Source organism: Mchenga conophoros, linkage group LG9 (assembly GCF_057382185.1).
Source record: "Mchenga conophoros isolate Kocher_MC1m ecotype Shallow Benthic linkage group LG9, M_conophoros_male_GT1.1, whole genome shotgun sequence".
In the NCBI taxonomy this organism is placed as follows: Eukaryota; Metazoa; Chordata; class Actinopteri; order Cichliformes; family Cichlidae; genus Mchenga; species Mchenga conophoros.
The window spans coordinates 12,958,931-12,979,761 of record NC_140534.1 but is presented as its reverse complement, the minus strand read 5'-3'; the positions used below and the strand labels follow the sequence as shown (position 1 = coordinate 12,979,761).

The 20,831-nt window shown below is 42.5% G+C and overlaps 2 protein-coding genes across 5 annotated transcripts; one reads left to right on the top strand and one right to left on the bottom strand.

Annotated features, from left to right (window-relative positions):
* Positions 1–386: 386 nt before the first annotated feature.
* Positions 387–15,541, top strand: pabpn1 (poly(A) binding protein, nuclear 1). Of its 4 annotated transcripts, XM_085286530.1 has the most exons (8): positions 406–516; positions 682–871; positions 4,344–4,452; positions 6,238–6,305; positions 8,274–8,380; positions 8,677–8,764; positions 9,391–9,542; positions 14,815–15,541. In XM_085286530.1, exons 2-8 carry the CDS (start codon positions 737–739, stop codon positions 15,008–15,010), a joined length of 855 nt encoding a protein of 284 aa, XP_085142656.1. In that variant the 5' UTR covers positions 406–516; positions 682–736; the 3' UTR covers positions 15,011–15,541. The 4 variants fall into 4 exon arrangements, with proteins under 4 accessions (XP_085142655.1, XP_085142657.1, XP_085142656.1 ...); XM_085286529.1 differs by having other exon boundaries at positions 387–871; XM_085286531.1 differs by lacking the exon at positions 14,815–15,541 and adding an exon at positions 13,603–13,783 and having other exon boundaries at positions 389–871.
* ngdn (neuroguidin, EIF4E binding protein) lies at positions 15,379–20,286 on the bottom strand. The gene is made up of 11 exons (XM_085286527.1): positions 20,193–20,286; positions 19,864–19,923; positions 19,685–19,756; positions 19,311–19,448; positions 19,136–19,220; positions 18,935–18,987; positions 18,689–18,803; positions 18,333–18,507; positions 17,570–17,723; positions 16,927–16,990; positions 15,379–16,820 (listed from the first exon to the last, which is right to left on the bottom strand). The coding sequence occupies exons 1-11, from the start codon at positions 20,211–20,213 to the stop codon at positions 16,801–16,803; spliced, it is 957 nt and encodes a 318-aa protein (XP_085142653.1). The 5' UTR covers positions 20,214–20,286; the 3' UTR covers positions 15,379–16,800.
* Positions 20,287–20,831: the final 545 nt, after the last annotated feature.

The window sequence follows — 20,831 nt, the reverse complement described above, 5'->3', positions numbered from 1 at the left end:
GCATATCTCGAATGATTGAAGTGCAGCTGAAGCATTTATTTGTGTGTCACTAAGGTTTAATTCTCCTAACGGAAGAATTACTTCATCTAAGAAGCTTTGCTTGAGTGGCATATTTAAAACAAAGGTCACTCTGGGGGAGACAATCTATGTGACACACTCAGATGTGATTGGAATTAATTTGCTCAACTACCTTTGCCAGTTTACTTGTGATTGATTCGATATAATGGGCAGAAGCGTAATCCAATTAGAGGCACACATGCGATTTCGGAACCGGAACGTCCTGTTTCATTAACCAATAGGAATGCGGCTAAGACCGAAGAGGTTGGTCTAGAATCCTCGGTTAGCGAATGGGAGGGAGATTCTTACGCCTGCAGTGATCCATGGCTCCACCCCTAGCTTCCATTTCTGAACTGAAGGGACGCCGCCGCTCTCGCGTATAGCCCTCGCCTTTTTTTATACACACATTTAAGTAAATAAACTAGGTTATCTGTCGTAAGTTAGGACCATTTCCTAAAGGTAGCGTAAATCAGTAGTCCCCGTTCATCGTGGTATGCTGTTTGAGTAGTAGCTAGAAGTGAAGCTAGCATTTTATTCCCCATTTTAACTTTACTAAGCGGCGTTTTCCGCCGTTTTTTTTTCTTTTCGCCGCCCCGCTCACTCTACCCCCTTGTGTGTGAGTAGGGGCCTGCAACGTTGGTTTGGCCACGAGGCGCGTCGGTACAGTTGGAACAGGGCGATGGCGGAGTTCGGTAACGGACTGGCGGAGGAATCTCTGCTAGATTCAGACCCCGGACATCCCGAGCTGGAAGACCCGGGTGTCGGTGACGAAGAGCCGGGATTAGAAGAGGGAGAGGCCGCAATTGAAGATCCGGTAAGTGAAGGGCATTGTTTCTAAAGTGGAAACCCACATGAATACCGAGACACTTTGTGGTCGTGGCGGAGCAGCTAGTAAAAGCAGGTGAACAATTTGTTGATTTTTTTTTCATCCTCCACACGAATCTTGGGTCACATGCCGTGTGCGTTACTGCTATCGCCAGGTCTGTGTTAACCGCCATTGTGGTTCACGCAGTGCAGTAGAAATGGGTGGTGACATGCGTGGTGTCGGCAGCCATCTTGGCGCAACAGCGACGCCAGTTTCTCTGCGCCAGAGAGCAGCTCGAGCCGTTTGTGGGGGGTGGGGGGTCCTTGTCGCGAAAAAATGCGAGACGGAGATGCAGGAGACAGTAAGGGGCGAGGGTAGGACAGGCCGCCGCCATTAGCCGCCGCCGCTGTGCGAGTCTACCTCCTTAAGAAGGCGACCTGCTAACGGTAATGACCTCTTTTTATTCCCTTTTACCTTTATCATTTAACCGGCTGTGGCTGCTGCATTTCAAGCGCCGGTTTGCGCACACGCGAGCGAGCGGCCGCAGGTTATCGTTAGCTTAGCAAGCCCGACCATTAAAGGCTGCGGATAAAATGACCAGCGGACCTGTCAGCCGTAATCAGCAGTCACGAGATGAAATGCGGCATTTGCACCTCAAGCTGCTGGGCCTAACAGCAGCTGGCTTAGTAGCCGTGAATATTAAGCATGTGATAACGGGCTAACATGCTAGCGGATTTTAACAAAGCTGGTGTGGCAGTGGCAGACGTGCACCTGACCATCTTTGTCGCCTATTTTTCAGCCGACAATGGGGGTAGAGTCGTGAATCGCTGCTTGTTGGTGCACACCCTGTGTAATTGTTGAAAATGTAAAATTTGCATTAATCAGCCCAGTTAGTTGGTTTTTTTTAAACATGCATATATATATATATATTATTATTATTATTATTTTTCCCTCGTGCAGCTAACACACGAGTGCACAATGGCTGGGATTGTCTTGAGTGACCAGGTGAGGGTTTTGAGGATGTCGGCCAGTGAAAGCGTGGCGTACAACGCAGAAGAAAGGGGCTGCGGTATTTGAGGGGCTGGGTTTGCATCCTTCAGTGTTTGGCTAGAGCAAGGAGAGCAAGAGAAGGGAGGGGAGTGAAAGAGCTTGCACTGAATATGCGACAAGACGAGACAAAAAAAGGGACAGAGAGAGAAAAATTGGAGTCGCAACGTGCCAGCGGTGGATGGCTCATCCCAGCGGTCCTGCTTTGAATGTTGATCACTTCCCATCCATCCATCATCTCAGTGTTGGTGATATATGTCAGAGCATCAGTCGCGTGAATACACGCCGACCGAGAAATGATGATGTCTTTATTAGCGTGTGCAGCGAGTCGCTGTGCAGTTTTATAGCCCGCTGCGGTGAGAAGATCTGAATTTATTACAGTCCGTCTGTGTCGCTGCACCCAGTTTCACAAAGAGCTTTTTCATTACAATCCTGTCAGTAGTTCTGGATCGAGCTGGAGTGACTCCCACTGTGCTGCAGTGCACCACTGTCAGACAGGAGGGTCCACTTCCACATGAGGGCACAGCCAGCTCACTGTTTATCTAATAATAATAATACAAGTTTATTGGCATTATTTAGTTTAGCGGGATTGACCGCAGATCTCTTCATCATCTCGCTGCTTCATCTTTCCAAAATGGCTCTCCAGCAAAAATAAACACATTTTCTTGGAAATTAATATGCATATGACCATGTAGTGATGTATGCTGTTCCAACATAAACTGATAACAGAAGTTCATTTTTAGGCTAAGGTGGCATTTTTGTTATAAATATATTTTTGCGTTGTAAGCACTTAAACAGTGAATGTTACCATGTTTGGACATGATGTTTTTAATCATGTGGACATTTGAAGTGCTGTTTGCCAACACTGCTTTCGGGCTGGATACTTAACCTTGGTTGGTAACCTTTTCGTTTTGTGTATGTGTGTGTGTGTGTGTGTGTATATGTATATATATATATATATATATATATATATATATATATTTATTTATTTCTGCTCACGCATATCTTGGCCTGGCGGTCCTCTTTGTAGTGGCTTTAAAGTCTGCTTTTGACTTGGGGGAGGTACCTACTATTAAATTTAGGCAGGATGGCAGGGTATACTGCAAAATGTGGGGCATGAGAATAACTATAGTGCGCATGCAGCAGTGCAGGACTAGATTGAGGGTGCACTTAAAGGTGGAAGAAGTCCCAGTACAGGGTTTTCCCTGAGATTATCTAAGGGGCTTAGATCCTGTCTGGGATCTGGGGTTGGAATGTTGGTCTTATTCAAAGTCTGGATCATGTTTTTTGACTGTTGTTGTTACCATATTTGGATTTTTATTTATTTATTTATTTTAAAGCTGGTAATTCTTGTCGGTCACACATGTTAATATTAGTTTGACCCAGAGCTGGTCCTGACCTCCATGGAGCCAGAAACTTGTGAGCCATTTTAAATGTGAATTATTACACAGTTCCAGCTACAGTGCTTTATAGAGGGGAATTATGATGTAGGTGTTTAAAAATGCAGCAATCCACACAGAGAGACCAATTAATTTGAAGCTATGTAAAGCAGTATTTTGCAATTGCATCACAACCAGAGTTTATTAACACAGAGATGGTTAACCTGGTCATACGGATTGGTGACTATTTTGAGGCTAATTTCCCACCATGTTTCAGCTTGTTTCATATGATGATTGTCTATAGAATGGGTGAATACCAACTTTGTGTGTATTTAGTTCCTGCAATAGGCAGGCACTAAATACACACCGAGATTTGATTCTGTTGCCTGATATGTATTGCTGTCCAAACAGTATTATGTTGCTATTCAGAAAGTGCAGGTTTGTTATCACAAACACACACACACAACCTCCCACACATTTTCTCCCAGTTGTAGTTTATAAACAAAGTTGCCCTTTTGGCGTTTTTAAATGTAGCCTCATGTATACCTGGGTTATCAAGACAAGCTGGACAGTGATGCACTGCAGTATCTACTTCATCCTCCCACTGAACCTGGAAACACTGACATTCCTTTTTGACATGTGGGGAAGCACTTCATGCTGCTAACGTTTTTACTTTTACTCCAAGTCCTCTCTTTACATTTGTTTGGCTTACAGCGTCCTCGGAGCTACTTGCATTCTTTCCCTAAGACTTTTTGTGGTTCTGCCTAAATCTTGCACATATGGATTTTACGACTTGTAGCTGATATAAAGTCTCTCTTTATACTGAGGTCATGTCACGGTCATGGCACCATTTCTTTTGCTATTTTGCCAAATGGGTGCCTAAAAATATTTCCAGGGTGTGCACACACTAGATCTCTTTCTGATTTATTCATTAAATCATTTTGGATTTGGAAGTTGGTGAAGATGGATCCAGCAGTAACTGGCATTGTGATATTGTGTTGAGCTGTGCACATGATGGACTGACGGCTCTGATGGAATCTGTGTCTGTGCTGCAGGAGCTGGAGGCAATCAAAGCCCGAGTGAGAGAGATGGAGGAAGAGGCAGAGAAGCTGAAGGAGCTACAGAACGAGGTGGAGAAACAGATGAATCTGAGCCCCCCACCAGGTGCGTCTTCTTTTTTTCCCCTTCCAAGGCAGACGCCTTCATTTCCCCCCCATCTGTCCACATTTGCCTTCTCGTCTCGTTCTGCTGTCACATTATCCAGTGAGGGGAAAGCCCCATAATCATTTGTCTTATTGTCTGTTGTGTGCTCGCTTAGAAATAATCTCACTTAGTAAATGTAAATGCTACACTCATTTTCAAGCAGTAACCCCATACCAGTTTAGGATGTGCATTAAAATATGGGTTCACTTTAATGCTTGGTTAAAGTACATTATTTTAATATTCAATTCCATGTTTTTAACCCTCAGAGATGATTTTTTTTTTTTTTTTAATGCAAACAAAAAAACTTATGTTCAGTCCCAGTTTGCAATGCTCTTATGTCCAATTTTATAAGGTTAAATCTAAATAAATGATAAAATAGTTTACATCCATCAGAACTTTATATAATGCACGAATCTGAATGCGTGTCTGTGTAAGTATATTTATGTTGCTTAATTGCCCCATGTGAAGAAGAAACTATGATTTTGTCATTCTTGTGTAATGACAAAACTCGTGAATCAATTGTCAACTCCATTTTTGCCTTTATACTAGGGCTGGGCGATATATCGAGTTTTTAAAAAATATCGATATATTTTCATACGAGATATAAGATGTGACAATATCGTTTATATCGATATAGTCTATGTTACGTTATAATTATACTTGTGGAGCCACAAGTTTGCCTCTCTTTCGTCCACTTTTGTCTCTACGCAACGTTACTCGGCCTCGCCTCTCCTTCACTGAATACAACTCCTCCTCCCCCATAGCTTCACCTGCAGGCAGCGAGCAGATGGACACGGCAAATCTCCGTTAGCGAGTTGTGGGGGTGGACGGCGTCAACGTGTTAGCGAGCTAACCGCGCTAACGAGCTAACGAGCTAACCACGCTAACGACATGCAGCCCACAGGGGCTGCACGGACTAAAATCCTTTCATTTTCTCAAAAGTTGACAGCACGCCTTATGTATGAATTCTGGTTGTGCTTACTGACCGCGAACCGATTTTAGGTGGTACACAGCGCTCAGCAATCTGTCAAAAAAATGTTTTACGACTTTGGTAAGCTACGGAGCTGCAGCGCTTGATGAATTGGCGGAGCATTACGGCTACCGTAGTCTGGAGCCTCGCGGAGTGATACATACTGTGCTTCGACGTAATATTATGTGTATAAGGACCATAAGAGACATGGTTACGAAGTGGATTTCAAACTCAAGGCTGTCAGTCACGCAGTAGAAGTTGGGAACAGAGCAGCTGTGAAATCTGTCTTTGTTATTATGCTCAGCGTCTGTTAGTTTACATTTTGACGGCACAATTATGAGCTTTTTGTTATGCACAAAAACATTGTTTTCTTTTATTTATGGAGCATTATTATTTAATAAATGCTGATAATTTATTTTTGAGTAATTTCTTCATGTAAATCTATGCTGTATGTAAATAAAAATGCCTGTGTGACATCTGGGACACAGCTTTGACTAAGAACTCTCTTTTTGTTCTTAACTTATGGCTTTAAAAAAATATCGAGATATATATCTTATATCGCCACCCAGCTAAAAAAAATATCGAGATATGAATTTTGGGTCATATCGCCGAGCCCTACTTTATACCATCCATTTGATCTCATCTTTTCATGGACTTTTCGATTGTAGGTGCGCTACATCTCACATTTGGAGTTAAAAGCAGTAATTTGTCCTAATATGTTTCATTTCAATGTTGTTTCCTATGTAGATTTATTCTGTACTCTCTCCTCTGTGCAGTTGGCCCTGTCATCATGTCCATCGAGGAAAAGATGGAGGCAGATGGCAGATCTATTTATGTCGGAAATGTGAGTAACTCTTTGTGTCATGCAGATTCTATTTTGGCCACATTGTGTCTTGATTCTTGTTGTCGTGTCTGACATAACATTATGGAAATAATATGACGGGGGGAAAACCAGTTGTGACACTGAATCATAAGTACTGGCCCTATTAAAATCACGCTCCCGTGGGTTTCCTTTTTTTTTTTTTTTTTTTTTTTTTTTTTTAGAGTCTGTGCATAGAAATCACTTTGTGCCTTTGATCAATCCTGCAACCAGTACAAACTTTATTCAAGGTGTTATCACTTTGGACTCTTACTAAGTATTTAAGCATTCGTGATACTCTGAAGAGTCTTTAAACTAGGGCTGCCACAAACTATTATTTTGATAGTCGACTAGTCACCGATTATTTTTGCGATTAGTCGACTAATCAGATCATGCATCTATTGGATGTACAGCTTATTGCACCAGCATGCATCTGCTCTTATATAACTATCATTAGCTTACAGCTAGTGTTTAAGATCTGTGCAAACTAATAATAAAGACAAGATGATAGTTTATTAAATTTTAATGAAATTTGCAGATTGTTTCGGTGAATTTTAATAAACTCCTTGCTATCTAAAATATAACAGGACACCGGAGTTTATTCTCCAGCATCTCACACTTCTGATAATCAGTTGTCTGCTTGACGTTTATTCAGCTGTGTAAAAACTATAACTTTAATCTCAGCCAAACCGATTTACTCAGGAACAAATAAAATACAAAAAAAAGCCAAACAATAACATTTTTAAGTTATCTAAGCGACTTATATATCATGTTTAACCCGAGTAGCGAAAGACCGCGGTGGGTTTGAAAACTGTTTGCCGGGTGTCCGGTGTTCTTACGGGCTCTAGTGAGCCTTGCCCCCGGCTAGCTATCGAGCTAGTGGGTAACAGACGTCTCCGAAAACGTTGGAGCGCCTTTGAAAATATGTGGTGTCTTGATAAACCGAGCAGATATTTGAAGTTTACACAGCTACATTCTCGCCTGAACATATGTTAAATGTTTATTTTGTGACCCAGAAAGAATAATAAGAGTAATATTAAAACTAACTGGCTGCTGCGATTGTTGGAAACTGAGCTGGGCTGCGCTATGAATTCTGGGACACAGCTTCTTCTTCTTCAGGGTTTAGGGAACACCTTCTGTTTCCAATCTCGGACAATAAGGCTACATTCACACTGCAGGCGAAAGCGCATCAAATCCGACTTTTTTGACCCATATCCGATCATGGTATGACCGTGTGAACAGCACAAATCCGATCTGGGTCACTTTCGTATGTGGTCCTGAATCCGATACATATCTGATGTTTTAGAAAGCGACTGCTTTTTGAATGGTCACGTCGCATTAAATCAGTCTTTTACATCACTGACATAAAACAGATGCCAATTATCAGTGCTGGAGAAGACATTGTGAATGCTTCCTGGCCATCCAGTGTAGATGTTAGTGAAACTGTTGGGAAGACAACGTTGGAGAAACATGAACATTTTATTTGTACTGTATAATCTGCAGATTCTGACAGAAATCTGCAACTTTGGTCTGGGTCTAAACAGAGCGCGTTGTGTGTGAAGTCTTCTTTTGCACATGCGGGCCGCTTTGAGCGTTCACACTAAAGCGCCTTTGCTGTCACATTTTATTTGTAGTGTGAACAAGCAGACAAAAAAATCGGATTTGATCAAAAAATCGGAACTGAGCATTGAGACCTGCAGTGTGAACGTAGCCCAAGTCTGGTGGTTTGTGGGAATCCTTTGGGCGTATGCCTCACTGGTATCTCAGACAATTTTAAGGCAGCTTTTTACTTTTGACCTGGTTTTGTGTCACATTGTAAATACATTCAGAGTTAGTTTTTACTTTTGTGCTTTAATATTTTTGTTGTTGTTGTGTTTTTAATGTATAATACAGCGCTGGTGACGCAGCTGTCTTGATGCTAACACTTTTTTTAATATATTTTTCTGTCTGCAGGTGGACTACGGTGCTACAGCAGAAGAGCTCGAAGCTCACTTTCATGGCTGCGGTTCAGTAAACAGAGTCACCATCCTATGTGACAAATACACAGGGCATCCCAAGGGGTAATGATCAGAAATTCTACAGTGAAATGATATTATTGCATATTGGTAGCTGGATCAGTCAATTATGAGCACAGTACAATTATGAGTATGAGCACATTTTAAAAGCTTCTCTAGAGCTGGAAAGTTGATTATGATTCCTTTTATTCATTTCATATAAATCACCTGCAAATCAGTTTTATCCTTGGAAAAATATGTTTTTCTTTAGTAATTACAAAAGGGTTTTTTTGTAGTGCTTTCTTTGTTTATAGATTAGTTTTACTGTAGCCAAGTGATTGATTTTATTTCCCCCCCTGCAGGTTTGCCTATATTGAGTTTGCAGACAAAGAGTCTGTTAGGACAGCCATGGCTTTGGATGAGTCACTTTTCAGAGGAAGGCAGATAAAGGTGAGACATTTTTGAGGTTAAATATCTCAGCTCCTTGAATGAGGTGGTAGTGGTTTTTTTACAGTGTGTGGATCTGAGAAGTGTCAGTTTAAACCTGAGACTTTCTCACAGAAACATGATGATCGTCCATCTCAAAACACTTCGCAGTTGCAGCATGAACTTAATGGGAGCAACATTAGCAGCTACCTCACCAGTGCAGTAACAGGAGTACGGTTGACTACATTTAGCTGATGTGGTCATAATAGTCACTGGCCATTCTGCCTGTCATGGATAGGATTGTCCTGATTGGTTGCATGTCTACAAGAAGATTTTAATGTGTTTGTTGTTTTTTTTGTTTTGTAGAAATGTGGCTTTAGTGTCTGACCTTCAATTTATTGGCTCTTTTCTGGTCAGAGTTTCCCCAATATTGAGACTGGCCAGTCTAAACTAGAAGGTTCTCTGTTTTTCTTGCTATGGCAGATGATTAAAAGCACTGATTTTAAAAATACAAAAACACAAAATTGAAGCTAAAAGGCAAGGTTGTTGAGTTTTTACTACGAATTAAGAGGAAACAAATTTCTTTCAGTGTGAAAGCACAGAAGACTGTTTGGATGTTGTGGTTTATGCAAGGTCCCCTTTTTCTTTAGGTGGGCGCTAAGAGAACAAACAGACCAGGCATCAGCACCACAGACCGTGGCTTTCCACGGGCTCGGTTCCGATCACGGGGAGGAAATTTCTCCTTGCGTGCACGCTACTACAGTGGCTACACACCACCTAGAGGCAGAGGACGGGCCTTCAGGTGAGCTGACACAGAGACATCGTCATGTCTGACACCAGGGGAGAGCACATCACCTGCATGCATCCCACTCACTGTTTGCACTGAAAGGGAGCACAGGAAAAGCAAGGCAGACAGTCATGATGAGCCAGAGTTGACACTACTGTTAAAGATGGATTACAGCTTCTTGTAATGTTTGGAATTTAGAGTTCCTGAGGAGGCCCCGTTAGAGAAGGCACCGGTAGTCTGGCAGAGGACAGGGATTTTAATAAAGTAAATAGACAACTTGCCTAATTAATTTGGGGCAGATTTTCAGTTTGCAAATCAGAAAATAATGATTGACTGGACAGAGGGCTGGTGGGTGACACTTGTCACGTCCCTCTTAATCTGAGCATGTGCTTGTCCAGTGTTTAAGTCTTTAAGATTAAAATTGATTAGTATAGAGAAGGTAAGTACAGAAAGGGCAAAAAGCCCCTTGTACACAGAGGTGGCCAATTTGAAAAGATTATCATGTACAAATCTAATTTAGTGAAGATGACATCATTAACTATCGTTTCCCCTCACGATTACAGCTTTTCTCAGTACCAGAGCTGACAACTGCATTGTACATATACGCTGTGTATCCTGGCAACCATATGAACAGCTAGTCATGTGATCGATCATGTGGGATTAAGTCCGCGCAATGCAGTAACAAAGTTTGATCAGATTGCCCACCCCTATCTGATACAGAAGTAAAAACTGTGCGAGCTGTGGCATAGAATTAGAAACACTCATCATGATATTATTACTTGTATATCAGTTGCTATACCCCCCCCCCTTTTCCTCTTTATTTTATTTGGTTACATTCATAGAATAAATGAATGACGGTCACACATTGATGTATTCTGTAATAATAAAGGCAAAAACACAACATGTAGCAGGGCTAACTGGTTGTGGGATTCATTGCATGCTGCATCACATTACGACCATTTCAAGACAGGCTTACGGACTCGCTGCACACCACCTTCTTCCTCCCAGGCTGCACATGCACTTTGCATAAATTGGATCTGTTTGGGCCGCTGCCAATGAAGTTTCTGCAAACTTGACTGTAGTGGAAAGTTACTGGTGCAAAGCTGCATTACTTGCACTGGTGAGGTTTTTAACTTCTTTGGGCCACTAATTGTGCAGCAGCATGCAAACCATTTTTAATAATTGATGTTTGGGCTTTGTGATGGTTGATTCGCTCACCTGTAGCACTGGTTTACTTAAACACAGCATTTATCAGCAGTGGTGTAGTGAACACACTGATGATTGTGTTGTCTGGAAAATCCAGCAAAGTCAGTTTACTGTTATGTGGCTCTGTAAAGAATGAGAGAAAAAGCCTGGTGTTGATCAGTGTGTTGTGCACTGGGATTCTGGTGGCTCTCTACATGCAGTATTTTCACAGTTGCACACAACATCATGATTTTGATGAGCTCCACTTCAGAGTTCTGCTTTGGGGTCCTGTCAGTGGGTTGTTGTGCATCTTGTGCTGCACATGGAGGTAGTCTCTGCAGACTTGGTCACAGTGCAAGTTTGCAGCATTTTGTAGTTACCATTTTCCACCTGGGGCGAAAGTCTTTAAGATCTAGTGTTGCAAAAGTAATGAGTTCATTCTGAGTGTTGTCTAAGGAGCTTGGAAAGAGAAGCGTCTGGACTTCTTTGAGTTGCTTGAAGACATTTCACCTCTCATCCAAGAAGCTTCTTCAGTTCTGAACTGAACTGAAGAAGCTTCTCGGAGTAGAGTAGAGCTCAGTCTGTGGAGCCATCTTGTATTTTTTTTTCTTTTCTGTTGAGACTGAGAAAGGAGGTGTGGTGCCAAACGCGCTGATCAGCATGCCAACTTCTTCACATCCACTCAGATTTAAGACTGAGAGATTCTGATTTGATTGCCTCTGCAAATCATCTGGAACCTTGAGGGCCTAGGCTCTTTCTTAATACTAGATGTTTAACAAACAACATGTTCCAGTAGAAAGCTGCTGTAACAATGAATCCATTTGCCAAGTTCTTCTGACAGGCCCTATTTAGCCTATTTTATCATGTGATTTTTCTATTGTTTCATTTTTGCCCTTGGACTTAACTGGGATATTTGTGAAATGATTCCCCATTTCAGCAAGGCTGCTTTTAAATAACCGCAGGAAAGGATTCCATCTTGATTTGTTCCTGTGTGTGAGAAAGTGTCTGAACCTCAAGGTCAGAATCTCTCTAATCAGTCTGTGTACTCACTCGAGCCACTCCCACACATACCAAGAAACCCTAACCCTGATAGTTTACTCACTGGGATTTGGCCTGCGTTGCACGACAAGGCACACAAAGACTTGGGCAGAAACTGAGAGGATTGTATGTTAGATGAAGTCTCCTGAAGTTGAAAGCACTCATAATGAAGTGTTTGCAAGCTGAAAAAAGTGAAAGGAGCCTGTAAACGTTATTTGACTTTAAAAGCTTTAAGTGAGCTTGGGCCTCCAGTCGTTCCAGTCACGTTATCTGAGGTTTTAAATATGCTGCTCATTTTGACTCACATTAACTATGTATAAATATTTCTGTGGTTTCCATCTGTGATTTGATGTAATTAATAGACTCAGAGTGATAGAAACCCCCCTCTTGGGTATTACTGGTAATACTACAGTGTATCATCTTATTATCTTACAGCCTTGGTTCACGTGTAACAATCAGCCACAGAGCAGCTGAACTGGCCTCGATAGCAGAGGCGAGCTGAAGAGCTGTGCGTTTGCTACATTGTGAATTCATCACTAGCCTGAAGTTCATAGTCATCCTACCAAGTTTCACTGGTGCCTTGTATTGCTGTGGGAAAGGTCCATGGTGAACAAACGCGTAGCTAAAAGTCTTTGCATTGACCTGTTGTAAGCTTGGGAAGATTTCACAGCCCGTGTGACGTCTGTAAGTCACGCGTGTTTCGATTGGCTTTGTTTTAGAAGAAGCAGAGATTTTATCAAAGCCCCGCTTTGTGTTCTGTTCCTAATCTGCACCTGAAACCCCGACAGAAAGCCAGAGCACAAAGATGATCAATCATGCTAACGTGCACTTAATTGACCTCTGGCTGCACAAAGTCTTTTCTCTGATATTGCCTCCATTAACATCATCCTCATCTTCCCAAGCTGCTGTGGTGAAAAGCCAAGATCTTGATGTGAGCCAGAAGACGCACGTACTGAGTAGATGATGTGGAAGAACCTGTTGTTTGTGCCTTTTGTTGTGGATGTCCTTGCATGTACATGACCCCCCACCTCCCCCTCTCCTCCTCCTTAACCACCTCCTCCTCAGACATGGCACACACCTTCCAGCTCAGTTTCAGCCTTCCAGCGTTCACTCCCAGAAACGAAGGTTCATTACTGCAGCCTGACTTCAGCATTTAGCCCATCAACCGCTGGACTTTTGAGTCCCAGTGTGACCTCTTTGTGTTTGTGCTGCTGTGTGTGTGTGTGTGTGTGTCACTGCCGCCTGGCTGTGTATCGGGTGGTGATGCGTGCAGAATAATAGTGCAGTTTATGTCGCTTTTTAACTGTGAATGTTTGTGTGCACTGTGTTGCTGGGGGTATATGTGTGGTGCTGTTTGTCCTCAAGGTCTTTCCCCACAGTGACCCCAGAGGCGGCTCTCGTACAGAGAGACACACAGAGAGAGAGAAAGAGGGCGAGAGAGTGCCTTTGCTGTCCCCTCACACCCACACACTAATCATTTTATCTGGAAATTAAACACTTTTCCTCTCTTGACAAAGCTGCTTTCAGCTTCTTTCACCACTATTCTTCCACACTGATTTGTTTCTAAGATCAAAGGCACATTTATTTTTATTTTTTTTTAAAAGATGTCTATTTAGTGATTTGTGAACACTGTCCTAAACACACTGTTTTTCTTTATTTTCTTTTATTTTTGACGTAGGTCAATATATTCATTCCCCGTTCACTTTACTTCCAGGACTGAAATTCAGACCCTTCCTCTGCCCACAGTCGCACACATGCACATATTTATTTACTACATCGCACCAGGAAATTGGTGTCCGTCTTCTTAAGCCAAACAGAAAAAACTCACCCTCTTTTTCTCTCTCTTTTCCAGGGGCCGAGGGCGAACAACATCGTGGTATTCCCCTTACTAAACACCCTCCCCCCCCATCCCAAATACTTCCTTACTATCAAACCTCTCCCCCTATTTCTGTTCCCATATTAAAAAAATACAAACACACACAATGAAAAAGTCCTTTCCCTTTCCCCAACAATAAAAGAAGAGAACCCCAGAAGAGAGAAAAAAAGACAAAAAAGGAAAAAAAAAACCCAAAAAAAAACAAAAACACACTTCTCCTGGACAGAGAGACTGGCTGGCCGCAGTGTGAGATTGTGTGTGAGCGTGCTTGTGCAGAGGTTGATGCGGTCACCCCTGGTAAGGTATACATTGGCCTCTTGGGGGAGGGAGGGGAGGATTACTATGGCAGTGTTTGTTTGTTTTGTTTTTTGTTTTTGGAAGAGGGAGGAAAGGTGGGGATGAGGTATCTGGGGGGGGGATGATGGTATCTCAATCTCAGGCTGCAGATGTGTCTCCTTTGGTCTGGCTGTGACCTCCTGCTTTCACACCATCATCAACACAGCCCACCCACTCACCACCGCCTCCACAGCAGGGGGGGGAAGAGAGAAAAAAAAAAACATACACAAGAATACACATTGTTCTCTTTTTTTTCTTTTTTTTTTTAATGTAACATAGATATGTGAAACTTACTTTAGCTATCAAATATTTGTGTTACGTTTGTGGTTTGGAGTTTGTCATTACCTGCTCGCACCCTCTCCGACCCCTTGTGTGTCTCCCATTCTCTGCCCCCTCTTAACCCTCCTCCCCCCACCCTTGATTTATTTTATTTTTTTCTAACGTTTCCTTCCCTCCAACCTCTCTTCCTTTCATCACAACATGGATTATGTTGTGTGCTGTCAGCTTGATCTGTGGACAGTGATGGACCTTCAGTGTTCAGTGGAGTTGTATTTCTTTTTGTTTTGGGGTGTTTTTTTTGTGGGGGGTTATTGGTTGTGCTGCCACATCCTTGCCGCTCGTCCATCCTTGTCACCTTCAACTCAGGCATGGCTACAGCTCTTTCTTTTTTTTTCTTTCCTTTTTTTTGTTGTTTTTTGTAAATTCTTTTGACAGGCATCTACTGTTTTTACTCTTTATTTTCGTGCAATCCCTCCCCCTCCCGCCCCTTTGTTCTTCCCCTCCTTCCCTTTGTGCACCTTGTCCCCTCCCCCCTCCTCTCTCTGTATATTAGACCACTTCTTGTCGTTTCAGGTTTCAGGACCAGTGGAGGCTGACAACCCCTCCCCAGGTGGCGCCGGCCCCTCCCACTGTCTCTGCAGCATCTCTCTCTCTCTCTGCTCCCGCTATGCACACTCACCCCATCCTGTCAGTGTGGGGGGGCGGGGGAGGGGGACAGGGCGACCACAGGCCCACCGCGGGGGGCATTTACTACAACAGCAAACGCTGATGACGCTTTTAGTCCTTTTCACACTTCAAATGTCTCTCACTCACACACACACTCACACACACACACACACACACACACACACACCTGTTCAACATGCACCGCAGCACACGGCAGTACAGATGGCACTTAACAGGCAGCCAACCCAACACATGATTTATATACAGAGAGCTGAAGCCAACATAGCTGAGTGGCAGGCAGGTTTGCTTGAGAGCGAGGAAGGCAGGACCAGAGACGAGGGTGTTTTTTGGGGCGCCCCCTTTCTCTGACTACGCGCAGTGCAGTCACGGCTTGTCTGAGGAAGGCCGACGAGCTAACAGCATCGATTATTAATTAAATGAAAGGAGTGGGCTGGAGTTGTTATTTTAGAATGGGGGAAGTCAGGGGTGGGGTTTGTGTGGAGACTTTTTTTTTTTTCCTTTTCTTTTTGAAAAGGGGAAGGGGGTTTGAACAAATGTTTTGCTTCTTTTTTATTTTTATTTTTAACCCATGAGTCTGTAATTAGAAAAAAAAAATAAAAAAATTGTGTAAAAAGTAAGTGTGCATGTGTGCGTTTATTTGAATTTTACACCAATTCAAGGTATTTAAATGTAATTAACAGTATTCAGCATGCATCATTTAGGTGGTACTTCCAGGAAGTAATGGGAGGTGTGGCTTTATTTTCAGAATGAATCATTTCATTCTAGTCAGTCATTAAAATACCAACAGCTCTTGAGGTTATGAGGCGTGACGTTACTTGGGTGTATAATATACTGTGTATATATAATGTCCAGCAGTTGTGCAGCTTTGTCCAGGCTGACTGGGCTTTCTGTTAGACCCAAGTTGACTGCATACTACTTCCCCCATGTCATCACAGGTCCCTCAGTAGGGGTTTACTACAAAAGTTCCACTGTTTTTGTATGGCGTTATTTTTGTGCCACTATTCTGAGCGCACGTTAAAAAAAAATAATAAAAAAAATTTGCAGTTGCAAGTATTGCATTTTGAGGAGAAATTTATTTTGAAAACGTTTAGAGCACTTGTGCAAATATGTGATGTCTTGATGAATCGAGCAGATATTTAAAGTTTACACAGCACCATTCTCGCATGAAAATATCTTAAAAGTTTATTTTGTGACCCAGAAAGGGTAATATTTCAAACTCTGCCACTCTGTGCTCCTGCGCCACTGCCTCGTTTGAGTTTTGGACGAAATGGATTCTGGGATATTGCATTTCGTCACGTCGAGCTGATTGGAGACCAAAACAGCCAAACACGTTTTTTTTGCATCCAAGTCTGTGATTGACTGGTTTTGTGGCACAAATATAACTGTGTACAGAAAGGGTTGAGCGCGCACGGGCAGAAATGTTGAGAGCGCAAGCAACACATTGGAGCGAGCGCAAATGCAAAAACTGAGCGAGAGGGGCTGCGTGTGTGTGTGTGTGTGTGTGGATAATAGCAAACACTGAAATACATTTTTTGCACGCAGCAATGAAGTTTGTTCACTCAAATTTAGCTTTTCTTCGCTCAAAATAAATTTCTCCTCAAAATGCAACAGTCGCAACTGCAATTTTTTTTTTTTTACGTGCGCTCAGAATAGTGGCACAAGAATATTTTTGTTCCAATTAACATTACAAGGGCCAGTTTATTTTGAGTGGGCAACATGACTGCCCTCTACTGCTGACATGAGGAAAAAAGGTCTTACAATGCATTCACTGTAGGATACAGGTCATGAGGAATGGTTTCTTTATTACAATGTTTACAGAGACTTTATAACAATTAGCTGCTGGTAACATCCTCTGACATGCTGTCCTCAGGTCTAGTTGCGTTTCTTGAAAGCTGAGGAGAAAAAAAAGGACTGCTGCATTTTATTTGAATAAAGAGAAATTTTTAATAATACTAGTTCACAGGTTAATTTGGTCTCGTGGTATTTCAAAGTCCTTACCTTTTCTTTTGGTTTTCTTCTTCATGATTTTCTTCTTTTTCTTGGGTCGTGGGTTATCCCCATCCTGCACGTACACAGAAAATGCATCAAAACCACATTAAGACTGTAATCTAAATAAAACTGAGCCACAAAGCTACCATTCATACTGTACAAAGATGGGCCTGTTAGCAACACTTTGTAGCTACTCATGGTGCCCAGGACAAAATCTAAACATAGCACATCGATTTTCCAAGACTTCCTAAATACACACAGGGGTTTTTCCACATCTGCAGGCAGGAGAGAAGACTATCGGCAAGAGGCTGAGCGGCCATTACTCTGACTTATTAGTGCTTTTTATGACAGCAGACAGTTAAGACAGGAAACAGAACAGAGCCACAGCATGCCAAACCTATGTAGGCACGAAGTGTAGCTGTTGCCAGCAGTACTGCACCAGACAACTGAGTCACCACAGCACTCAGCATTTTAAGGTAAACATTCCAAACCTCTTGAAAATATCCAACTGGAGCCTTCTGTCCGATTGTGTGCTGGTAGCAGCTCAGGTTTAATCCCAGTCAGTATAAATGATGAAGTCTCAGTTCGGTTTAGAGATTAACCAATAAACAAGGCAGAAGCTCAAAATCAAAATACAATAACGCAAACACACCTGCATCGCCTCACCACCGGTCAGAGCTGTGATGTCACCAAAGTGTGTTATACTGCTCAGCTGGTTGGACATGGCCATCATGCCCCTCTTCTTGGTGTTCCTCTGATGCTTCGGCACATTGAGACGCACCATCATCGACTCCTCGTAGTTCTTCCTGTGTTGAGGTAAACACATACCATTTACACAAACCACCAAGCAAAGAAAAAAGAAAGATGATGCTGCAAGGTCTTGCTGAAAGACCCCTCAGCACCGTATCACCCCAGTAGAGCTCTTTACTCTGAGACTGCTGGTTTACTTGCACTTCCCAGGACATTTAAAAGTATAATGGGAGGCAGAGCATTCAGCTTTCAGGCTCCTCTTCTGTGAAACCAGCTCCCAGTCTAGATTTTATGTGATTATCCACCTCTATGCATTTAATTATTAGTTGTTATTAATCTCTAATGTATTTTGACTTGTCTTTCTCCCTTCACTCTGAGCCTGGTTCTTCTGGAGAGTTCTTCCTTTTTAAGGGATTTTTTCCTTCCCACTGTTGCCAAATGCTTGTTCACAAGGCCTTCTCTGACTACCGGGTTTTTTTCTGGATTATTGTAGGGTCTTTAAATCACAATATGAAGTACCCTGAAGTGACTGGTGGGATATTCTGCTGTATAAATAAAACTGAATTCAATTAGACGTTTATCTCACAACACTTCCCATCTAAATCAAGTAGCAGACATTATGACCACCTAACACCCATCTGTGTGTAAAGTAAATGAGCAGGAACCTGTGGAGCTCCTCGCGGCTCTCCCGCTCGCTCTGGAAGTCCCGTTTGTCTCTGATCTCCTCTGGGGCGTCGCTGTACTGCTGCCTCAGCTCCTGGATCACAGAACTCCGGAGTGCTGCTTGTCGATGACGCTCCAGCTTGGCCTTCTTCTTGTCTGCCTCTGTCATGTCACCATCTGGATGTAACGGGTTTATTTTTTGGTTAACAAACAAGCAGGAGAAAGAAAAATTTTTTTATAAGCTTGCTATAACAATCCCACCCCCCACCCAAAAAACCCCAACAACAACAAAAAAGAACCTAACAAAAAACCCCAAAGCAGTATTGAAGTACTTTATAAAGCAGACCGGTAACATTACCATAATGCACTGGGGCGATCTTTGGTGGTATATATTTCTTGCCACTAGAGTGGGCTGCTTTCTTTTCTGAAGCTGCCTCGTTCTCTGTTTCGTCTTCAGACTCAGATTCACTGAGCTGCAAAAAAACAAACAAGCATTTATCTTTCCTACTAATACAGGAAGCTGATGTTTGGATGCATGTGTTTACAGTTTGATAATGTGACAGTAAAAGAAGGAACCGGAGCCGTCGTGTTACTCTGGTCTTACTTTGCTGACGAGATTCTCTGGATTGGGACGCAGCTGCAGTGGGTCATTTTCAGCTGAAATCAACAAAAGCATCAGACACGGTTACGCCTACCATAAGTGGATAAATGCAAATCTTGCTGTGCATTGAATCTGATACGCATCCTTTCAGTCAAAGCTTTCTTAGACTGCACAGTTCTGAAAATCTGATCACTTCGGTCTTACCTAAACTGCCGGTAACAGCCGTGCGTACGAGTTTATCAATCTGATACTTCAGTTTGTGGTCTAGAGGTCGCATCTTCTCCAGGATCTTCAAATAAACAACAACAACAAATCAAGATTAAAATAACACATGTTGACTGCAGAGAAATCGAACAGCGTCACTTTTACAGCCTCTTACCGTTCTGATTGTGACCACTCGGTCTAAGGCATCACTGTCTTTTATTTTGCCTCCTTCCGTCTTGATGCTGATCAGGTGAGTGAGGTCCTGGAGATAGAAGAGCAGCAGGTGGTACCGAAGGTCCAAAAAAGACAAACCCTGCAGGAGGAGAAGGCGGACAGATGGTCAGAAAGGCCTACAGACTGCACTTCTTTCCCTGACCTAGAGAAATGAGAAATCCTGCAGGAAGTGTGTCAATACTTTTATTTAACACAGCCTCATTAAAGAGGATGCATCAGTCTTGCCTGCTCCTTTCAAACCAAACTGCACTTTGGTCAGATTACCGTAAAGACTGGACCTGAGGAGAACTAGCATTTCAAATAGTCGTTACGCACCTTCGACGTTTCCAATGCCCCATCTTTGACTTTAGTCAGCAGCTCACGGACAAGACCCGTCACCGAGGCCACCTAAAAACAAAACTTAGATTTATCTCTTTATTACGGCCACAAACACACATTATTTCTGAGTTAAACTAAACATTACGGGATTATTCTTTTTGTTTTTAAGTTCTTACCTGTTCAGTGAGATTATTCAGCAGCTCTACAGCTTTGGGCAAATCGCTTTCAATCAAATCCTAGAAAGCAGTTAAATTACATGTAAGAGATACAGTATCCGAATTTGTAAACAGTGTCCGTACTGAAATACCAGCTGTTCGACATAAAGGTTTGTTAGCTAGTGGCTAGCCTGACGGGCTAGCCTGACGAGCTAACAAACCGCTGTGGTCCTCTTTAAAGCACCGAGAAGCGTTTTCGTATATTTGTACATACTAAAGTATAATGTTCTGTATGTAAACACGATATAACGGCTTAATATATAACAAGGAGGTAACTCAATTTCACTCACGTTGTCAACAGGAGCAGCCATTTTAACGCCACTGTACCCTACGGAAGCCGCAGCGGGACAGCAGCGATAGCTCTAAAACGGTTACAGATGTTACTACTGAGTGAGGCAAAAGAATGGGACACCAGTAGCTTAAAGCACTTCTATATTACATCTATCCATCGTGTAGTGTTTTACATACTGAACGGGCCTGGGTGTTCAACAGGGCCCGTCAGCAGTGGCAAATTGATGTAATCATTTTTAAAGCACACCTGATTGTATTTGTTTTGAGGAGATCGGGTAAAGGTGCAAAGTTTGGTGTCTGTACATAAACAGCTGCTGAAATTTGAACTTGTTAGATTTGCTGTGCCCTGTGAGTCTGCAGAGCATCCTTGGGGGAAGCATAACCAAGCAATAGTTCAGGGTTCTCTGATTCAGCCCAATCACAAGTTTGATCACAATCAGAAAATTGAATCAAATCTTAAAAGTGGAGAAAGTGTCTGTCTCCTCAACCCCACAGAGAGCTGATTCCAAAATGGCATCACAAGGAAGCCCGCTAAGCTCAAATAAAATGCTCTGACTGAAAATAGGATATGATTAGGTAATCGTGATATGATGGAGATTGGTTATTTACGAGCATATGTGAGGATTTTCACAGAACTG